The 15812-nt window shown below is 41.6% G+C and overlaps 1 protein-coding gene across 3 annotated transcripts in view; it reads right to left on the bottom strand.

Moving 5' to 3' along the window:
- Positions 1–12097, bottom strand: part of ECI2 (enoyl-CoA delta isomerase 2) — a 32893-nt gene extending 20796 nt beyond the window's left edge. The window contains exons 1-2 of one of the 3 annotated variants that reach the window (XM_084283227.1): positions 12017–12090; positions 195–250 (exon numbers count right to left, since the gene is read on the bottom strand). Coding sequence is in view for 1 of the 3 variants with exons in the window: in XM_084283226.1 (XP_084139352.1) it covers positions 12017–12078 (62 nt within the window). In the remaining 2 variants the exon portion in view is untranslated. Of the gene's footprint in view, positions 1–194; positions 251–12016 lie in introns of all 3 variants that reach the window. The other 2 variants (XM_084283226.1, XM_084283228.1) reach the window with 2 other exon arrangements.
- Positions 12098–15812: the final 3715 nt, after the last annotated feature.

The raw sequence follows: 15812 nt of genomic DNA, 5'->3' as shown, positions 1-15812 counted from the left end.
TTTGTTACTTGTATAAGGTCTTCTACAAGTTAAAAATGCCAACTTCTTGTAAAACACTGCCCACTTGTTTCCTAACTTTTAAAGGAACTTAGCAGTTTACTCATTAAAACACTAAAAATAGAAGCTCGAAGACCTTTTTGCATAGGAAACATCAGATATGCTCAGCACAACAAATGAACGGATATACGATATACCTGAACTCCATCTTGCCTTTCCTTAATAAAGGTTTTCTTTTAAATGGTAGTAGTTCCTGGGGAAATAAAGCACAGGCAAAAGCAGTTAAAAATCCTATTAGGATTATAAGCAGCGGGTGGTGCTAGAATCTCATGGATTTTAAGCTCCTGACAGAACTAGAAAATGTTCATTTCACATTTCTGTAACTAGCTTTAGGGAGAGCAAGAAGAAAAATAATATGACGTGTTATCAGACAGCAGTAAGTGGTACATTACGCTGTCACTGGGATGAATCCTAGAACATATGTTTAATGTAAAATACGGCTCTCCCCTCTATATTATGTGTAGTACTTCAGATAATATATGACATCTCTTCTTTGTCATGATTGTTATCACAAGGAGGTGCTGCAATCCTTTGCAACATCCTTTCCACACATCTAGCACGCAGCACAGCGCCCACCTCTTGCCATTTCACCCACACCTAGTGTTACCCCATCAGAAAATGGCAATGTTTCTGCCAGTGTTCTTCCCAGGCAGAGAGGAAACGAAATAAAAATACTGTTGAAACAAAATACCTCTGCTGCTGCTGCCACTACAGATAGAGTTGTGTGGGTCTTGTTTTTCCAGATGAACAAACAAAACCACCAACAAAAAACTGAAGCAAGGATACAAAACAACCCGGTCCAACATTAGTTCGTTTACACGAAGGGAAGCAAGAGCAGAGCTGGTGGGAAAGGTTGCAGTTGGAAAGAACTGCAGCAGCTGTTAGAAGTGAGGTTCATGAAGGGAACAGAAACCAGTATTTAAACTTAAATCTGAGAAAATCAGTGGCCCATGGAGGAAAAGAAATTCAGCCTGAGACACTGACTGCTCTCATTCTTGACATGCACTCCTCCGCCCCAAGATTTCATTTCAGCATCTTGGAAGGAAAGGTTCAGAAAATCACATAACTTCAGCTCTTAATTTTAGTCTTGCCCTTCCAAGTTTCTTCTCTAATACTGGGAAACGTGGAATAATCGAATCTGACACATAAACACCTTCCTTCACACCTTCTGACATCTTGAAAGAGCCTTCCCCTGCTTCCACAACTAACTTGTGTAAAAACTTCTACTTCCCCTCATGTGTATTCATCTCTTTCAGGAGCCTCTGTATTGAAACAGAAAACAATTCAGAGCACAGCCCCATGGAATTCAGCCTCCATTCCGACCGTGGAGAAACAGAGACTGCCTCAAACAACATTGCCTACTCAAATCTCAGTAACTGGGACATTTTCCAGCATCTAGCAACTACAAAAGAAGGAAATGCAGTTAACTGAGTTGCTGGTTCAGCCCTGCACTGCTTACACCTGCTAGCATGCACCCTGACAGCAGGTTTGCAGCACTTGAAGTTAGTAGGTTGCAGCAGGTCAGCAGGCAGAGCTGTTCTGTTTCTTCCTGCAGCAAGAAGCAAGGTGCAGCTGACCAGGCTCCTGCAGAGACAGATCAGAACAAACTCATCACCTTTTGGACCAAAACCCAGTAGCCTAAAAAGTCTTATCACTACCAAAAAAAAAAAAAACACAAAATCAACACATTTGACTTACTTGATGAAATACATTTTGTTAACCATCGTGATAATACAAAGGTGTTGATGACTCAGTAGACAGAACTCAAGTTCAGTTTTCCTAAAACTCATTTAAAAACCCCCTACTCTCCCTGTTCTGCCATCACAGTCCTTGGTAATCCTCCGTTATTACACTGTGGCTAATGTGGAATTAGTAAAATGCATTACTATCAGATTATAAGAAAACTTCTAATGCTCTGGTATTTCCAGTATATCTAGTTATCAGGAAAGATTGGTGCAAATACTCTACAATCAATTCACTCACTGTTGTTTTAATAAACAGAAAGAAATGGAAGTCAAATTATTTCCTCCTTTACATTAGAACAACTATTGAAATGTTCTAAACACAAGTTTGGTGTACAAATCCTTATCAGCTTTTAATATTTTACCCTCCTACACTATTTTGACATACAAAAGCTAGAAGATAATGATGTGTCTGCTGGCAAATTGAAGTGCTGAATCACTGTTGTTGAGTGTAAGTGGCTCAGCTGCACTCAATAGGATTTTTTTCAATCTTAAAGAATAGCTGAGAATCAAAGATCTAGATTACCATTCACTGAGGCCTGAAATGGGCTGTTCTTTGCGCTCTGTACAGGCACAGTTAATATTCTCTCATCGCAGCTGCTGGGAGGGAAGCTGGGATCATCTCCTGAAATCTCTGTAAGAGCTCTTTTTCTCTCCAGCAGACTTTACGTTAACTGAACGTGGTGGCTGACAAACACCAGAGGATTTCCTGTACATCCTCAGTCCACGTAAAACATCTCTCCCAGCAGGAAGGTTTTCAGATAGATGTCCTCTGAAACACATTTGGAAGTCATAAACATGGATGTTAGCAGAAAAATACAAAGCTGCGATACCCATCTGTGTGACATTCGGTGAGAATCAAAGTTTACTGCGGTATTTGGAGACCAACAAACTCAACACGTTCTTTGTACATCCAAGGTGACCCTCTCACAAAACAAACACTCAGTTTTGCTGCTAATGGAGAGAGGAAAAAGCCATTTTTTATTTGGCTTCTGGGGATGAACCTTGCTGACTGCGTGGAAAGCAAGAAAGTGTGCTCATTGGTGTTAATACCTTTTGGCCAAGGCAGCTAGGTTTCTGACGAGGCCACAGCCAGCTACTGAAGCCTGCCCTGCATTAGAAAATCCACCAACACTACTGCTAGCTCCGCTGAACCACTGTATGAAGACAAACTGTTTGTCTGAAGCTTACTTTCCCACGTGAATCCCTGACACCTAGGTACAATAAGGACAGGCACAAGCAATACTGAACAAGCTACGTGACAATAACAGAGCAGGATTTGTCAACAGCTTATGTTGGACAAACCCAGGATTCTTGCAGAAAACTAAACATATTACATCTGAACACGAGGTAGTACACTGCTTTTGGTTCTGGCACTATTTCTGGAGCTCAAAACCAGACAAACTTACAGGTGTCCTCCTGGCAGCTACCCGTGGGGATGCAACGTGCCGAGTCGCATCGGCTTGTGCTATCCTTATGGGGATTGAGGAAAACTGTAGGTCTGGGAAAGCAGCTGACAACAAAGGTGTGTTTCATCAGACATCCTACTGACAGTTAAGAAAAACAACACGAAAAACACCCAAAAGATTCTTCTGTTTCAGGAACAGGGTTGGTATACTGATGTGTTGACGCAGGAAGCCTCTTACAAGTAATATTTATCATTGTATAGAACGGCACCATATTTAAAATAAAAATGTTTTTGAATGTATTCATTTCCATTTCAATAATACACAGTGAACCTAATCCTCAAGAAATCTTTTTTAATCCCAAAGAAGAACTGAATCTCCTCTGCTCAGCGCTGGTGAGGCCATACCTGGAGCACTGCGTCCTGTCCTTAGTACAAGAGATGGAGCTGACGGAGAGCACAGCGGTGGGCCATGAGGCTGACAAAGGGACAACTGCAGAGTTTCCTTCTCCAGCCTCACTGTTTTCTGCACTGGAATAAGATCATTAGGGGGAAAAAAGGAGGGGTGGAGGAGAAAGTGGAAAAGTGAGAAAAAAAATTGGGGGCAAAAAAGAGAAGAGAAAAATGCTTTCCGTCTGGCGAGTCAGATGGCAATAGATGTCACTTTTGTGAGCAGTTTAAAAGGACACAACCATATTCAGAAAAGAGAAATGTGTGTTTGGTTTTGTTTGTGTTTGTTTTGTTTTTGGCAGTGGCTGGAGGGGTTGGAGGTTGTTTGCTTGATTGATTTTAAATCCAGCATTGCACCACCACCATCAAAAAGCTACCATGAACTATACAGTCAGACAGCACTGAGGGCAAAGTTGTGTTTGTTTCTAAACCAACACGGTGATAATCTCTATTTAATCTCTGATTAAAAGAAACTTTAGCCATTGACTGGATCACAGAAATTTCTACCTGGAGTACTCCGTGTTACCAGTTAGAGGTAGTTTTATACATATAAGAAAATAACAACATGACTAAACTTTACACATGTTCTTTGGATTTCAGCACAAGTGCAATCCATCTATCTACTGAATTTACTGCTGTCTAGTATTATACTTTTTGTACATTTTTATGAAAGTCAGCACCTTATGAACAAAGTGATAAAGTTATTCATTCTGTAATAACACTTATGATCTCCTTTCCACGGTTGGAAACTACTACGACTGGTCATATGAAAACCATAAACTGATTAAATACTGTTCTGATTATTGTAAGAATTATTTTTTCTTTGATATCATTGCTTTCAGAGAGAAAAAACTACCGCCAGGGTATTTTACTAACCAGGATGCTGGCATATTATCAAGTTGTTTCACTTTGCTTTTACATGTTAATCACCGCCAGACATCCCCAAAGCTAAACAAATAGCACTACTTATTCAGTGACTTAAAGCCTGAATTTTGATGGAAAAAAGAAGCCTTCCAGAACCCACTCCGAGAGAGCTTTTCTTTCCTCTTTCTGGTGGAGCATATAATACCGAATTACTTGGCAATGATTTCTGTTCCTTTGTGAAATAAAGGATGGCTTAACAAGACCTTTAAAGTCTCAGCTCACAGATCTTGCTGAAGTTTACTGATTACAGTCTAAATTTTATTATAATGAACTTCCAGAGAACCTGAACAATGTTCACTGTAATCAGTGTGCGAGTCACAACAGAAAGGCTTCATCATTTACTACATCAGAATAATGAAGAAATATCTGATCTGAAGTGAATATCAATATATTTGATATTTGGGCGGATTACTTCACACCGATCATCATTTACATTTTGTTTGTTTGTTTGTAATAGAACAGTCAGAAAAAGGGGAAAAAAAAAACAAATATTCATATAGTGAATACAGTAATAAAGTGGAAAAGAGAATAGAGTGACATAACCAGTTCAATCTTCCACGTGTATTTATTTACTCTAACAGTGAAACATCTGGGTTTTACTTCGGAGTTATTGTAAATGGAGGGGTAGCTGCAAACAAGGCTCATTACAGTGAATTAAGTCTGCATATCGAGCCCAGGTAGAACAACGTATTTTGCACTACGAAGCCTGAATTCCCAACATTCACGTATTTTTCATTCCTTACTATTTGCAATGTTCCAGAGATTTAGTTAGAAATAAACAGACCAACTTCCAGACACCTTGGCTTGATATCGACTGTGAACTCTCGGATCCGGCTCGGTTCCACGCCGTTAGCAGACCCAAGTTTGTTGCGGTTCTTTTCTGGAGAACCGCAGGTGAGGCCAAACATGGGGTCAAAAGTTGCAGGCACAAAAGCAATTTCTACTGCCAGTAACAGAGAATCCTGCAACAGATCCAAAGAAGACTAAGGCACGTTAGCAAACCGGGGTTTTGAGGATATATTCTGATATATTGCCGAGGGCAACAGCACAAAATTCCAGTTCTCCTCGTACGAGTGGAGAGGCTGCACCAGGGAGTGAGAGAGGGCAGTAGGGAAGCAAGTGACAGCAGCTGCTGCCACACAGAAACAGTGTCTGCCAGCACGAAAGAGGCGATATTATCCGAACAAAGCTCTCAAACTGTGTGTGGCCGTATCCAACTACAGCTCTGAGTAGGACCGGCAGGCAGGACGAGACACTGCCACTGCAGCGACACAAGGCAGTCTGCCTCTGAGCTCCCTGTGGCCAAACCTGGGAGACCGAAATGGGACAGAACAAGAGATGCCACCACACTTACAGGTCACCTCCTGGATGGTAACATGCTTCAAATGGGTTTTCCAAAAGGTGAGGCTTGGACGTGCGCTGGGTGTGCTGGCACCTGCAGTTAGCCCCAAATTAGCTCTCCAGCCGCCTCACTGGAGAAGTTTCCTCACAGCACACGCAGTCCCAGGGTAAAGACAAAGCCCCTGGACCTCTTCCCAGAGCTTTAAGTCTGTCTGGCTTAGTTAACACAGTAGGAAGGAGGGCAGAAAACAGCCATGAGGATTGCAGGAAGAGAAAAGGAAGAGATGGCACCTAAGTCACTGGTGAATGGACAGCTTTCAAGGGTTTTAACATCCTGCTTTGCCATAAATATATCAAAAGGACATTGATATCATGATCAAAGAACACAACTGTGCTACCAAGTAAAGGACAAGCAATCCAGAAGGCAGGTTCAGCTCGTTCCCAGGCAGAAGTAGAAGAAGGTTGCAGAGACTGCATACGGACGTTGCTATTGTGCTGGGACTGTGAGTACTGTGCTGCGCTCCTGCCGTGCGGGTGGGCTGTAAGCCTGCAGATGCTGGGTCAGAAGATGATGCTGGCAAGCAGTGGAGAGATTTGGGACACTGTTCAAGAGCCAAGATGGAAGTGAACTCTAGCCCTTAGACTGCTGCCTCCCAAGCCGAAGAGCAGATATTGTAGTAAAGGCGGATTTACTGGAAGGATAAAGTATTCCAGGCATCTGCAGAGATCAATAAGGCCACATAAGCAAGAAAAAGCCAACAGCTTAAGGGTGAGTTAACTGTTTTTCAATCCACATTATTTGAAACACTAGAGCTTAATTGCACTCCTTTGAAAAAGGCTCTTCAGTATTGCTGAGAAATGAAAGTAGTTTGTAGAAAGCTCAGTCTCTGATAGACCCTGACCTCCTCTGAAACTGCTGAGAGAACCATACCAAGGAACAGGGCATGTTGTTGGGGTGTGTCTACACTGCCGTCTTAGTTTGGATCAGGAGGCTCTTCTCGGAGTAAATCTCTACCTTGTTTCCAATGCCATTCCCCTGGTTTGTGTTGCAGAGCTGTCTCACGCATACGTGACAGATTGCTTCCAGATTAAATGATCTCAGATGTCCTCCAGCTGCTAACAGGCACTCAGGGCTAGGATTGTAATACAACTAGCATGAAGTGAACCCTCAAAACAAGGCTAGCACAGATGCAGGTTTCCCACCAACAAATGTTCTGCTCCTACCAGCCTACCCAGCAGTGACTGCAGATACAGCCTGTCTCACAGAGCAAGTTGTGGGGCCTCTGATCTTAAACAGCTGGATGTGAAGCCTGCTGGATGTGTGCAGCCTCATGTTCTGAGCATGTCTGTGCCAGCTTCCCCTGTTAGACAGATTCAAATTGGAACAATTACATATCGTGATGGAGAAGGACAAGAAGTGGGCAAATGGGAGATCTTGCCTACTGAACACACAACTCTGAATCTGGAACAATTAAGAATGCCCTAGTTAGAATAAAGAAATAAGAATTTAAGAAAAAAATCTTGCATTTTGTCCTTATATTTGTATGACTGTTCATCTCCCAGTGCTCCAAGGATATGCCTTGTTTTTATAGAATCACTAAAGGATTGCAAAAAGGGTTTCCTAGATTCACTGGCATGGCAAGGCTGTAAATGTCTTTGATATAATTCTTCCAGTATGCCCATCTGGTGTTTGTGATATACTGCACCTTTTCTCTGTATTACCAAAAGCATTAAATCATTATTAATATTTAATTATATGACATTATTTCACACACAGAATCTTGCTACTTCAAATACTAGCCTAAAAACATCCAGTAGTCCATATTTTTGTTTTACAATTTAGAATTTCTTTCCCTCTCTCTCACTGTAACAACTCAGCTATATTAACATTATTTGTCTGTAGAAAAAAATGCCTAAAGAGTTGATTTTTATTTTTATTTTTTTTTTAATGAAAGTGAAGTCATGTCGCTTGCACAATTTGCATTCTCTTTGTTTCTCCCTGTATCTTAAGATGTTCATGTACATACTTCAAAGAATTTCCCACAAAGATCTGGGGAGAAAAATATCACAACTCAATGGCCAGACTGCATAAACGACTAGTTTCCTGGTCAAGATGCACTCATTCATAATTGAGATGCCTAGGTGAAAGGATACCTAGGTAAAAACGAGTAAAAGCATTCCACTCATGAAAACATGCATTATAAAAGTTGAATTTATACGTTGCAGCAAACAGTGCATTGCTGGTATTTAACCTACTGTTATGATCACATTACTTCAGTCTCTTACTTCTGAACTCTCTTACCCAGTATACTTAACATACCAAATGCATACTTCTCTTTAACCGGGTATTTATTAAGCCATTTTTAATAGGAAGACAAAATTCTACAAATTAACTTAGTTTGCGATTCTTATTCATATACAGCAATTTAACAGTGGGATTTCCCATTTAACCATTTTCAGTAAAATGAAAGTGTCAATTGTGAAACTTTAAGTCTACTTGCAAGTCAAGCCAAGTTCTGCTTCACACAGGCCAACTAGCACCAGAGATGCACAGCTGCCGCAATGCATACTACTGCATGTGACACTTTATTTGGAAACAAGTAAAAGAGATAAGTAATAAAGGCACACAGCAGGCAACATTACATCAGTATTTGAAAAGCTGTGCTAAGCTGGAGTGTTCTCAGCAGGGAGCCTTAATTAGTTGGACACACAATTGTGCTCGTTTTTAATAAAAAACAGAATCGTTCATTATTCTGCATATTACAATACAGTTTCAGATGTCTTACCACCAGCCTAACTGGCAGTTTCTTTGGTGGTTGAACACTTGCCACAGGAGACAGAAAAACGAGGGCAAAGACTCTTAAAGAGAAATGCATCAAATGTAGGTATTCCACTTCCACTGGGTTCAAACACCTAACCCAGAAGCACTCGCCTTTTTAAAGGAAAGCGATCTCCCTGGACTTACGATGAAAGAAACATCTCATCTTGTGTGTTAACCATGTACATACAAGACAAAGAGAGAACTACTCAAGTTCATTAAGCAGCACAGTTTAACGGGACCAAATACCTGACCTTGGCAGGTGAGAGATGAGACTGCCCAGAACTGAGGAAATGGCAGGCATTGGAAGATGAAGAACTTCACCAAGCTTTTAAGCAATGATGGGAGACACCCAGAGTTCAGACTTCCACGTATAGGCAGCAGTTTCATAGGGGCGTCTAGATCTCAGTTTTGTATTTAAACCAGATCTGTGAAATGTATCTTCCAGACTGTCTACAGATTCTAAAAGTGGCAGTTCACAATATGTGAGGACTCTGACATGAAAATTCAAAAGCAGTTTTGCTTATCTGGCCTCATCTTATTCCGACAACCTAACTACATAAAGCACGTACACTTGCACCAAAATCATCACTGAATTTTTCAAACAAAAATCCTCTGCTGTTGGCGAAAGTGCACCTGAGCTTCCCAGCCCAGAAACCTACACAGAGACATAGAATCATTAAGGTTGGAAAAGCCCTCCAAGATCATCCGGTCCAACCATCCCCCTACCACCAGTATCACCCACTAAATCGGGTCCCTAAACACCACATCCAACTTTTCCTTAACGGCCCTCAGCAATGGTGTCTCCACCACCTCCCTGGGTAACCCACTGCAATGCCTGACTACTCTGAGAAGAAATGTCTCCTAATTTCTAACCTAAATCTCCCCTGGTGCAACTTCAGGCCATTTCCTCTAGTCCTATCGCTAGTTATCTGCGAGAAGAGGCCAATCCCCAGCTCCCCACTGGGGAGAGCAGTAAGATCTCTTCCCCCAAAGCCAACTGGTTTACAATGGTTTTGCAGCCCATACATCAAAGTGAGGGAAGTGTTGTGAATGACAGAGATATCATATCTGAAAGAGCTCCTAAATAGTCCTGAACAAGCAAAGGGCAAAGGACTGAGGGGCCCTTCCCTAGGGGTCCTTGCAGTTACTCCAACCCTTTTCTTCCTCCCACATCAGGGCAGCACCATCAATACCTTACACACTGAGCAATATGGGTGTGGTGTAGGGGTCATTTCTCCTATGGACAGGCCCATGGACCTACCTGCAACCTGCACCTGTGGGTCTGTATGTACACACACACACACAGGGACCACAAACCCTATGGAGAGGAGCACCAGCTGTACACAAACCCAACCACAGTCTCTCGATACACCCTTTTTGCCCCTCACATATTTTCTCCAAACTTTTCCCTCAGGATTTTCCTAGCGAGGCCCAGAGCCTCAGGCTCAGCCCTGACCATAAAGGAGGTTGGCCCACTAGAGGAGCCCCACCATCTTCCGGCCTCAGAAAGCCACATGCTCCTGAGGTGACCTCAGAGCAGAGAGAGCTTCAAGATGAGATGAGGTTACCAGGGCTCCTGCCTAGCCAAGCTAAATAATCCTGAGAGAAAAAGTTCCACAGCCTGTCTGGCACTATGATAATCTATTTGCTGGGAAATAGTCCAAAATCTTTTAGAAGGACACTTAGAATCAAGCCACCTCCACTTATGTGCAGGTTTTAAGGTGTTTACAGGAATAACTAAACCAACAAAGACTTCTTCTGGAGTTGTGGTGAGAGTCTCTGCCACCCACCTTGTAGGGGGCTTACACAAGCACTGCTCAGTGGCACTGCCTGCACCAGAGCCTCTGCACTTCCTCACTGCATGGCTCCTTTCTTTTCTGAAAGCAAGGCCGCCAAGGCACAGCTGCTCAGTACTTGCAAGTATTGTTCTGGTTTTCAACTAACACACCTGAAAGATGCCACTGAAATGGACAAGAGGGCACTTTTTAAAGGACAAAGTGGAAGCAGACAAATTAAGATCACTGTTCAGAGCACTAGATGTACAGTGAAACTTTAACAACTGTTTTAATGAAGTATTTCTTAAGTTGATTCAAGGTTTTTCAATATAGTAAGAAGATGCAGTGCTGTTTTTGAGTTTAGCGTTTGCACATTTGACATCTGCAACAACAAAAAAAAACAAACAGGCATTGGGGTGAGTAAAGGAGGTAACAGTAAAAAAATACAGCAAAAGTTAACTTTTGTATTTTGATACATGCACAGTTTCTCATAGAAGGAAAGCTATTAATTATACATATATATATGAAAAGAAGCAAAGAAAAATCAGCCACTGAAATGGTGAATAACTTCCCTCAGAATTTCCAGCTGCAGCGTCTCCTATGTCAAGAAATTCAAAGGATAAGTTTGCCTCATTTCTGAGAGCTTCATGGCCAACCTGAACACAGAGACAGAATTCTAGAAACAGGCAGGATGGATTAAAAACTAGAAATCCAATTGACTTCTGCATAACCTATAAGTTAGGAATATCATAATAAACATTGCTGGGAAAGACCTAGGTGTGCTCTGATTATTTGTGACCGAAGAAAACACATCACAAGCAAGTGTTTTAACCACTTCTCCATCTTCTTGCAAGATCCAGCAAAGGTGAGTTCGGACCCCGTCCCACTACTGGAGCTGTGGTGCTCTGTAAGTATGCTAATCACTGTTTTATTACCAGGAACTGTATTTTGTAATGCTGATGAATTGTGCCAAAGGTTACAAACAGCTGAACTGCACTCCTTCTGACAAGCTGCTGCAACTGCAACAGTACCATCATTTGGTGTTAAAACAGTGCTTTATTTTAAAAAAGGGGGGAAATCTGCAAGAACCACAGACAGATTTTTACGTGAATATTCAGCAAAGCCTTTCACATCATAAGCGTGTCTAAGAATATAAAATCTCGGTAACTTCCAGATCATCTGCCAGGCATACCAGTAAAAGAAATGATCAAAGCAGCACAAACTTTAACCCTGCTTTCACTCTTCCTAGTCACACCTGGTATCTGTCCAAAGGAAGACTAAAGGAACTTTCCAAGAGATTTTTGCACAGATACGGGTCAAGGAAGTCAAGTCCAAGGCTGTGCCTCTACTTATTTTTAACGCGGTGCTACTATTCAGTACACGAGCAACACCGGTAAGTAGTCTTTTTTTTGTCACAGCACACTAACAGCAGTATTGTTCTGCAAGCCTATCTACAGCATACTCTGGAGGAAAGGCCGGGGAAGGAGCGGCGGGGGCTCACCTCGCTTCGCAGAGAGACCGCCAGCACAGCCGCCGGAGGAAGGTCAGGGCCGGGGCCGCCATGACATGTGGGCGGGCGGGCGGGAGGAGCCGGCAACTGCGGGCAAATGGCGGCCAGCGCCGCCTTACCAGCTCCCGCCCTGCCCACGCACGGCACCGCCTCCAGCGCGGAGGGGTGGCCGTCAGGGAGATGGGATGAGAAGGGAGAAAGGGGAAGGGAGGAGGTTGAGAGGTGTCTCGACGCCATAAAAACCGAATCGAGCCGGTCCCCGGCTGGGGCTGGTAGTCCTGTGGGAGGAGGTGGTGCCCCGCCGAGCCCCCAGAGCCTTTTAGCGTTCTGTGGCACTCTGAAGCGATGCCTGCAGTAGCTGTAAAAAACGCACTTTTGGTAAAAGCAAACATACAACCAAATAAACACAAAACAAATAAACACAAAACACAAAACGCCAGGCTGTGGTGAAAAAGTGATGTGCTAAGAGACCGAAGCTGAGCAGTGTGGTAACTGGTGCGCGTCCTGTCAGCCATCTCACTCCTAATGCTGCAACACAAATCACAGGAGCGGTTTATGAAAAATTATGAATGTGAAAGCAGAATTACTCAACAGGCAAAAGTCATGGGCTCAAATCAGCCTGAAAAATCACCTTGTTACACTTATGTGGCCTAATCTGACCCCAGTGCCTCAGGAATAGCTGGTGTGGTGCAAAGGTGGGATAAATGCTAGTGTCACCCTGACTAACTTCAAGGCAAGAGACAGAAGTATTTATTGTCAAGGTTTTGTTCTTTCAGCCTCAGCTCCTGACAGTACATTTAACGTTTCCTCAATAACGTATCTGCTCAGTGAAAGATGTTTCTGTGTTCTGTCAGGTGCTGGAAAGATCTTCCCAATTTGGAGACAGCTCTGTCAATCTCCTTTCATAACACATCCATTGAAATCATCTTTTAGTCTTGCTATTTTTTTCTCCCCCAAAGTAAATGCATTTAAGAGTTTGAGTTTTCCCTCAAAGATGAACATTTCAAAACCATTAATTAACTGTGGGGTTCTCATTTCTTAAGTGTTTGATTACAGTTTTCCAAAAGCATACGTAACCATTCGGCAACTGTCTGCTACCCAGGACTGTAAGGTGAAATTAATTCATGTTTGCAGAAGACATTGAAAGCATCCTCCAGAAGGTGGTGTGATACATGCTATCGATGCTAAATCCTTACTTAGCCATAATCAAGAAAAAACTCATGGTTTTTAAGTGTGTACCTCATTTGACAGAGAAAGGGTTTTGAATTCATAAAACCAAAACTATGGGTTAATTTTTTTGCTCAAAGATATAGGAATGAGGCTTTCTGTGAATAAGAAAAATAAGAATTTGACTCTAAAATACCAGCATTTGCTTTGTCAAATAATAACACTTTTCTCCTTCTATGACATTTTTGATCTTGTAGTTTGAAAAGGCCAGAAAAGTCATTACGGAAATGTAATATAATGAACTTCAGTTCAAAGTTTACTGTAATAGTATTGTTAGCACCAATGTAATGAAGCTAGAAAGGACTCCCTAGAGAACTCATTTGGTAAGTTGCATCAGATTTATTATTTGACAAACAAGTCCCTAATGACAGTGCCTTCTCTAGTATTGTATTGTTAATGGTAAGAAGAAGGGTTTTTCCTAGCTGCACTTTTATCCTGGTATAAATTTGAATACTCTTTTCTTTAGTTCAAAATAGTGCAGCTTCACATTTTATTCTGCTGTCTAGAAGCTACATGAGAAAAAAAAAAAATCATATTTTTTCTGAAGTCTCTTGCTTCTAAATTATTACCCCGTTAAAAGCGTAAGAGACTTTTATATATTTGTTAAGTTAGAGATAACTAACAGTAGCAAAAAAGACCCATTAGCCTCAGTTCACTCATTTAATTGTCTCTTGTGATATGTATTCCACTGCCTCCGTGCAGGCAAATAGAAAGCACAGCAGCTGCACTTTATTTGGGATGTTTCTTCTCACCCAATACTACTTACTTGCAGAAAGCTTTTGCTGTTAAATATCAGAGATAAATATCTTAGTTTTTATTTTTATTATTTTCATTCTATTGAATATGTGTGTGTTTAAATAGATTTGCCTTTGTAATAAAGTCACATTGATACTTTTGAAATTGAAAGAGCATTTTCAAGTTTAACCTGAAAACAGCAAAAAGGCATCACTGGTTTCAGTCAAAGATGGAATGTATGCTATAGGAATGAAATAAAGACATTGGTACTATTCAGTCCTTACCACAGAGGAGCACAGAGAGACAGTAACCCTGGTGACATCTTTGTCTTATCACCACTCTCAGATACATGTCATTATCCATATGTTGTGTCTACAAGAGTGCAATTGCTGTATGTGTCTTTTTAGAAGCCTACACCTTCAGTTGTCTTCCTTCATTTTTTCTTTTCTCTCTCAGTCTTTCTTTCTGCTGCTTAGCATTCATCTGTCCACTTAGGTGATCTAAAATATTAAAACAGCATTTTGTGAATTGCGTGTTACAAAGATATCTTCCTATTCTACTGGTGTTGTTACCTTTTCCTCACATATGTGTTATTACTTATATTCTTAGCATGCTTTTGATTTTTTTTTGTCTGTTTGTTTTTTGTTTTGTTTGTTTTGTTTGTTTGTTTGTTGATGTATTGTTTTGTTTTTGCTTGGTTGGTTGGTTTGATATGTCTTTTTTTTGCCATGTATTCTTACTCTGGGAAGCGGCACCTTGGAGGAGCTAAGTCACACACCTGTTAAAATGGGATTTAAATGTGACTTAATATTGCACACCTTTTTTCCTGGCCCTCTGTATATGTGCCTAAGTGCAATTTACCATATATGTCATGTCATAATAACTATAAACTAGGTGTATGCCAGAGAAGCTGTTGCATGCTTATTATGAAACATTTAATTGTATCAAAGGCAAAATCATTTGGTAAGTTTTCAAACCACTGGATCTTGATGTTTTGATTGCAGAATCAGTGTTTTGGCTAATGAAATCTATACCTATGTGCTGCGTATTTCAGTATAATTGCAGGTTCTTTGACATGCTGATACAAGCCTGAACAAAAAGTGTTTTGTGTACCTTCTTGTTGGAGAGGGAATGGTGCTATTATCACAGAATCACAGAATCATCTAGGTTGGAAGAGACCTCAAGATCACCAAGTCCAACCTCTGACCTAACACCAACAAGTCCTCCACTAAACCATATCACTAAACTCTACATCTAAACATCTTTTAAAGACCTCCAGGGATGGTGACTCAACCACTTCCCTGGGCAGCCCATTCCAAAGCATAACAACCCTCTCAGTAAAGAAGTTCTTCCTAATATCCAACCTAAACCACCCCTGGCGCAACTTTAGCCCATTCCCCCTCGTCCTGTCACCAGGCACGTGGGAGAACAGACCAACCCCCACCTCGCTACAGCCTCCTTTAAGGGACCTGTAGAGTGCGATAAGGTTGCCTCTGAGCCTTCTCTTCTCCAGGCTGAACAAGCCCAGCTCCCTCAGCCGCTCCTCGTAAGACTTGTTCTCCAGATCCCTCACCAGCTTTGTTGCCCTTCTCTGGACATGGGTGATGGTTATTGTGGTGATGGTTATGATACATCAAGGTGATCAGTGCATCGTCAGCTACATCACCACCAGTTTCTTCAAAATTGCAAAGTATCTCACAATCTGATCAGCACCATCGTCTTCTTAGCTCTAATGGTAATTCCTGCACTTTTGCAATAATTTCTGCAGTCTTTATGTCATGTATTTGCCATTTTCCCCATAGATTATCTGCAATATATTTCCTGT

The sequence above is a fragment of the Netta rufina genome (genome assembly GCF_964035555.1).
Source record: "Netta rufina genome assembly, chromosome: 2".
In the NCBI taxonomy this organism is placed as follows: domain Eukaryota; kingdom Metazoa; phylum Chordata; class Aves; order Anseriformes; family Anatidae; genus Netta; species Netta rufina.
The sequence above is the reverse complement of the archived record's forward strand: the minus strand, read 5'-3'. Positions and strand labels throughout refer to the sequence as shown.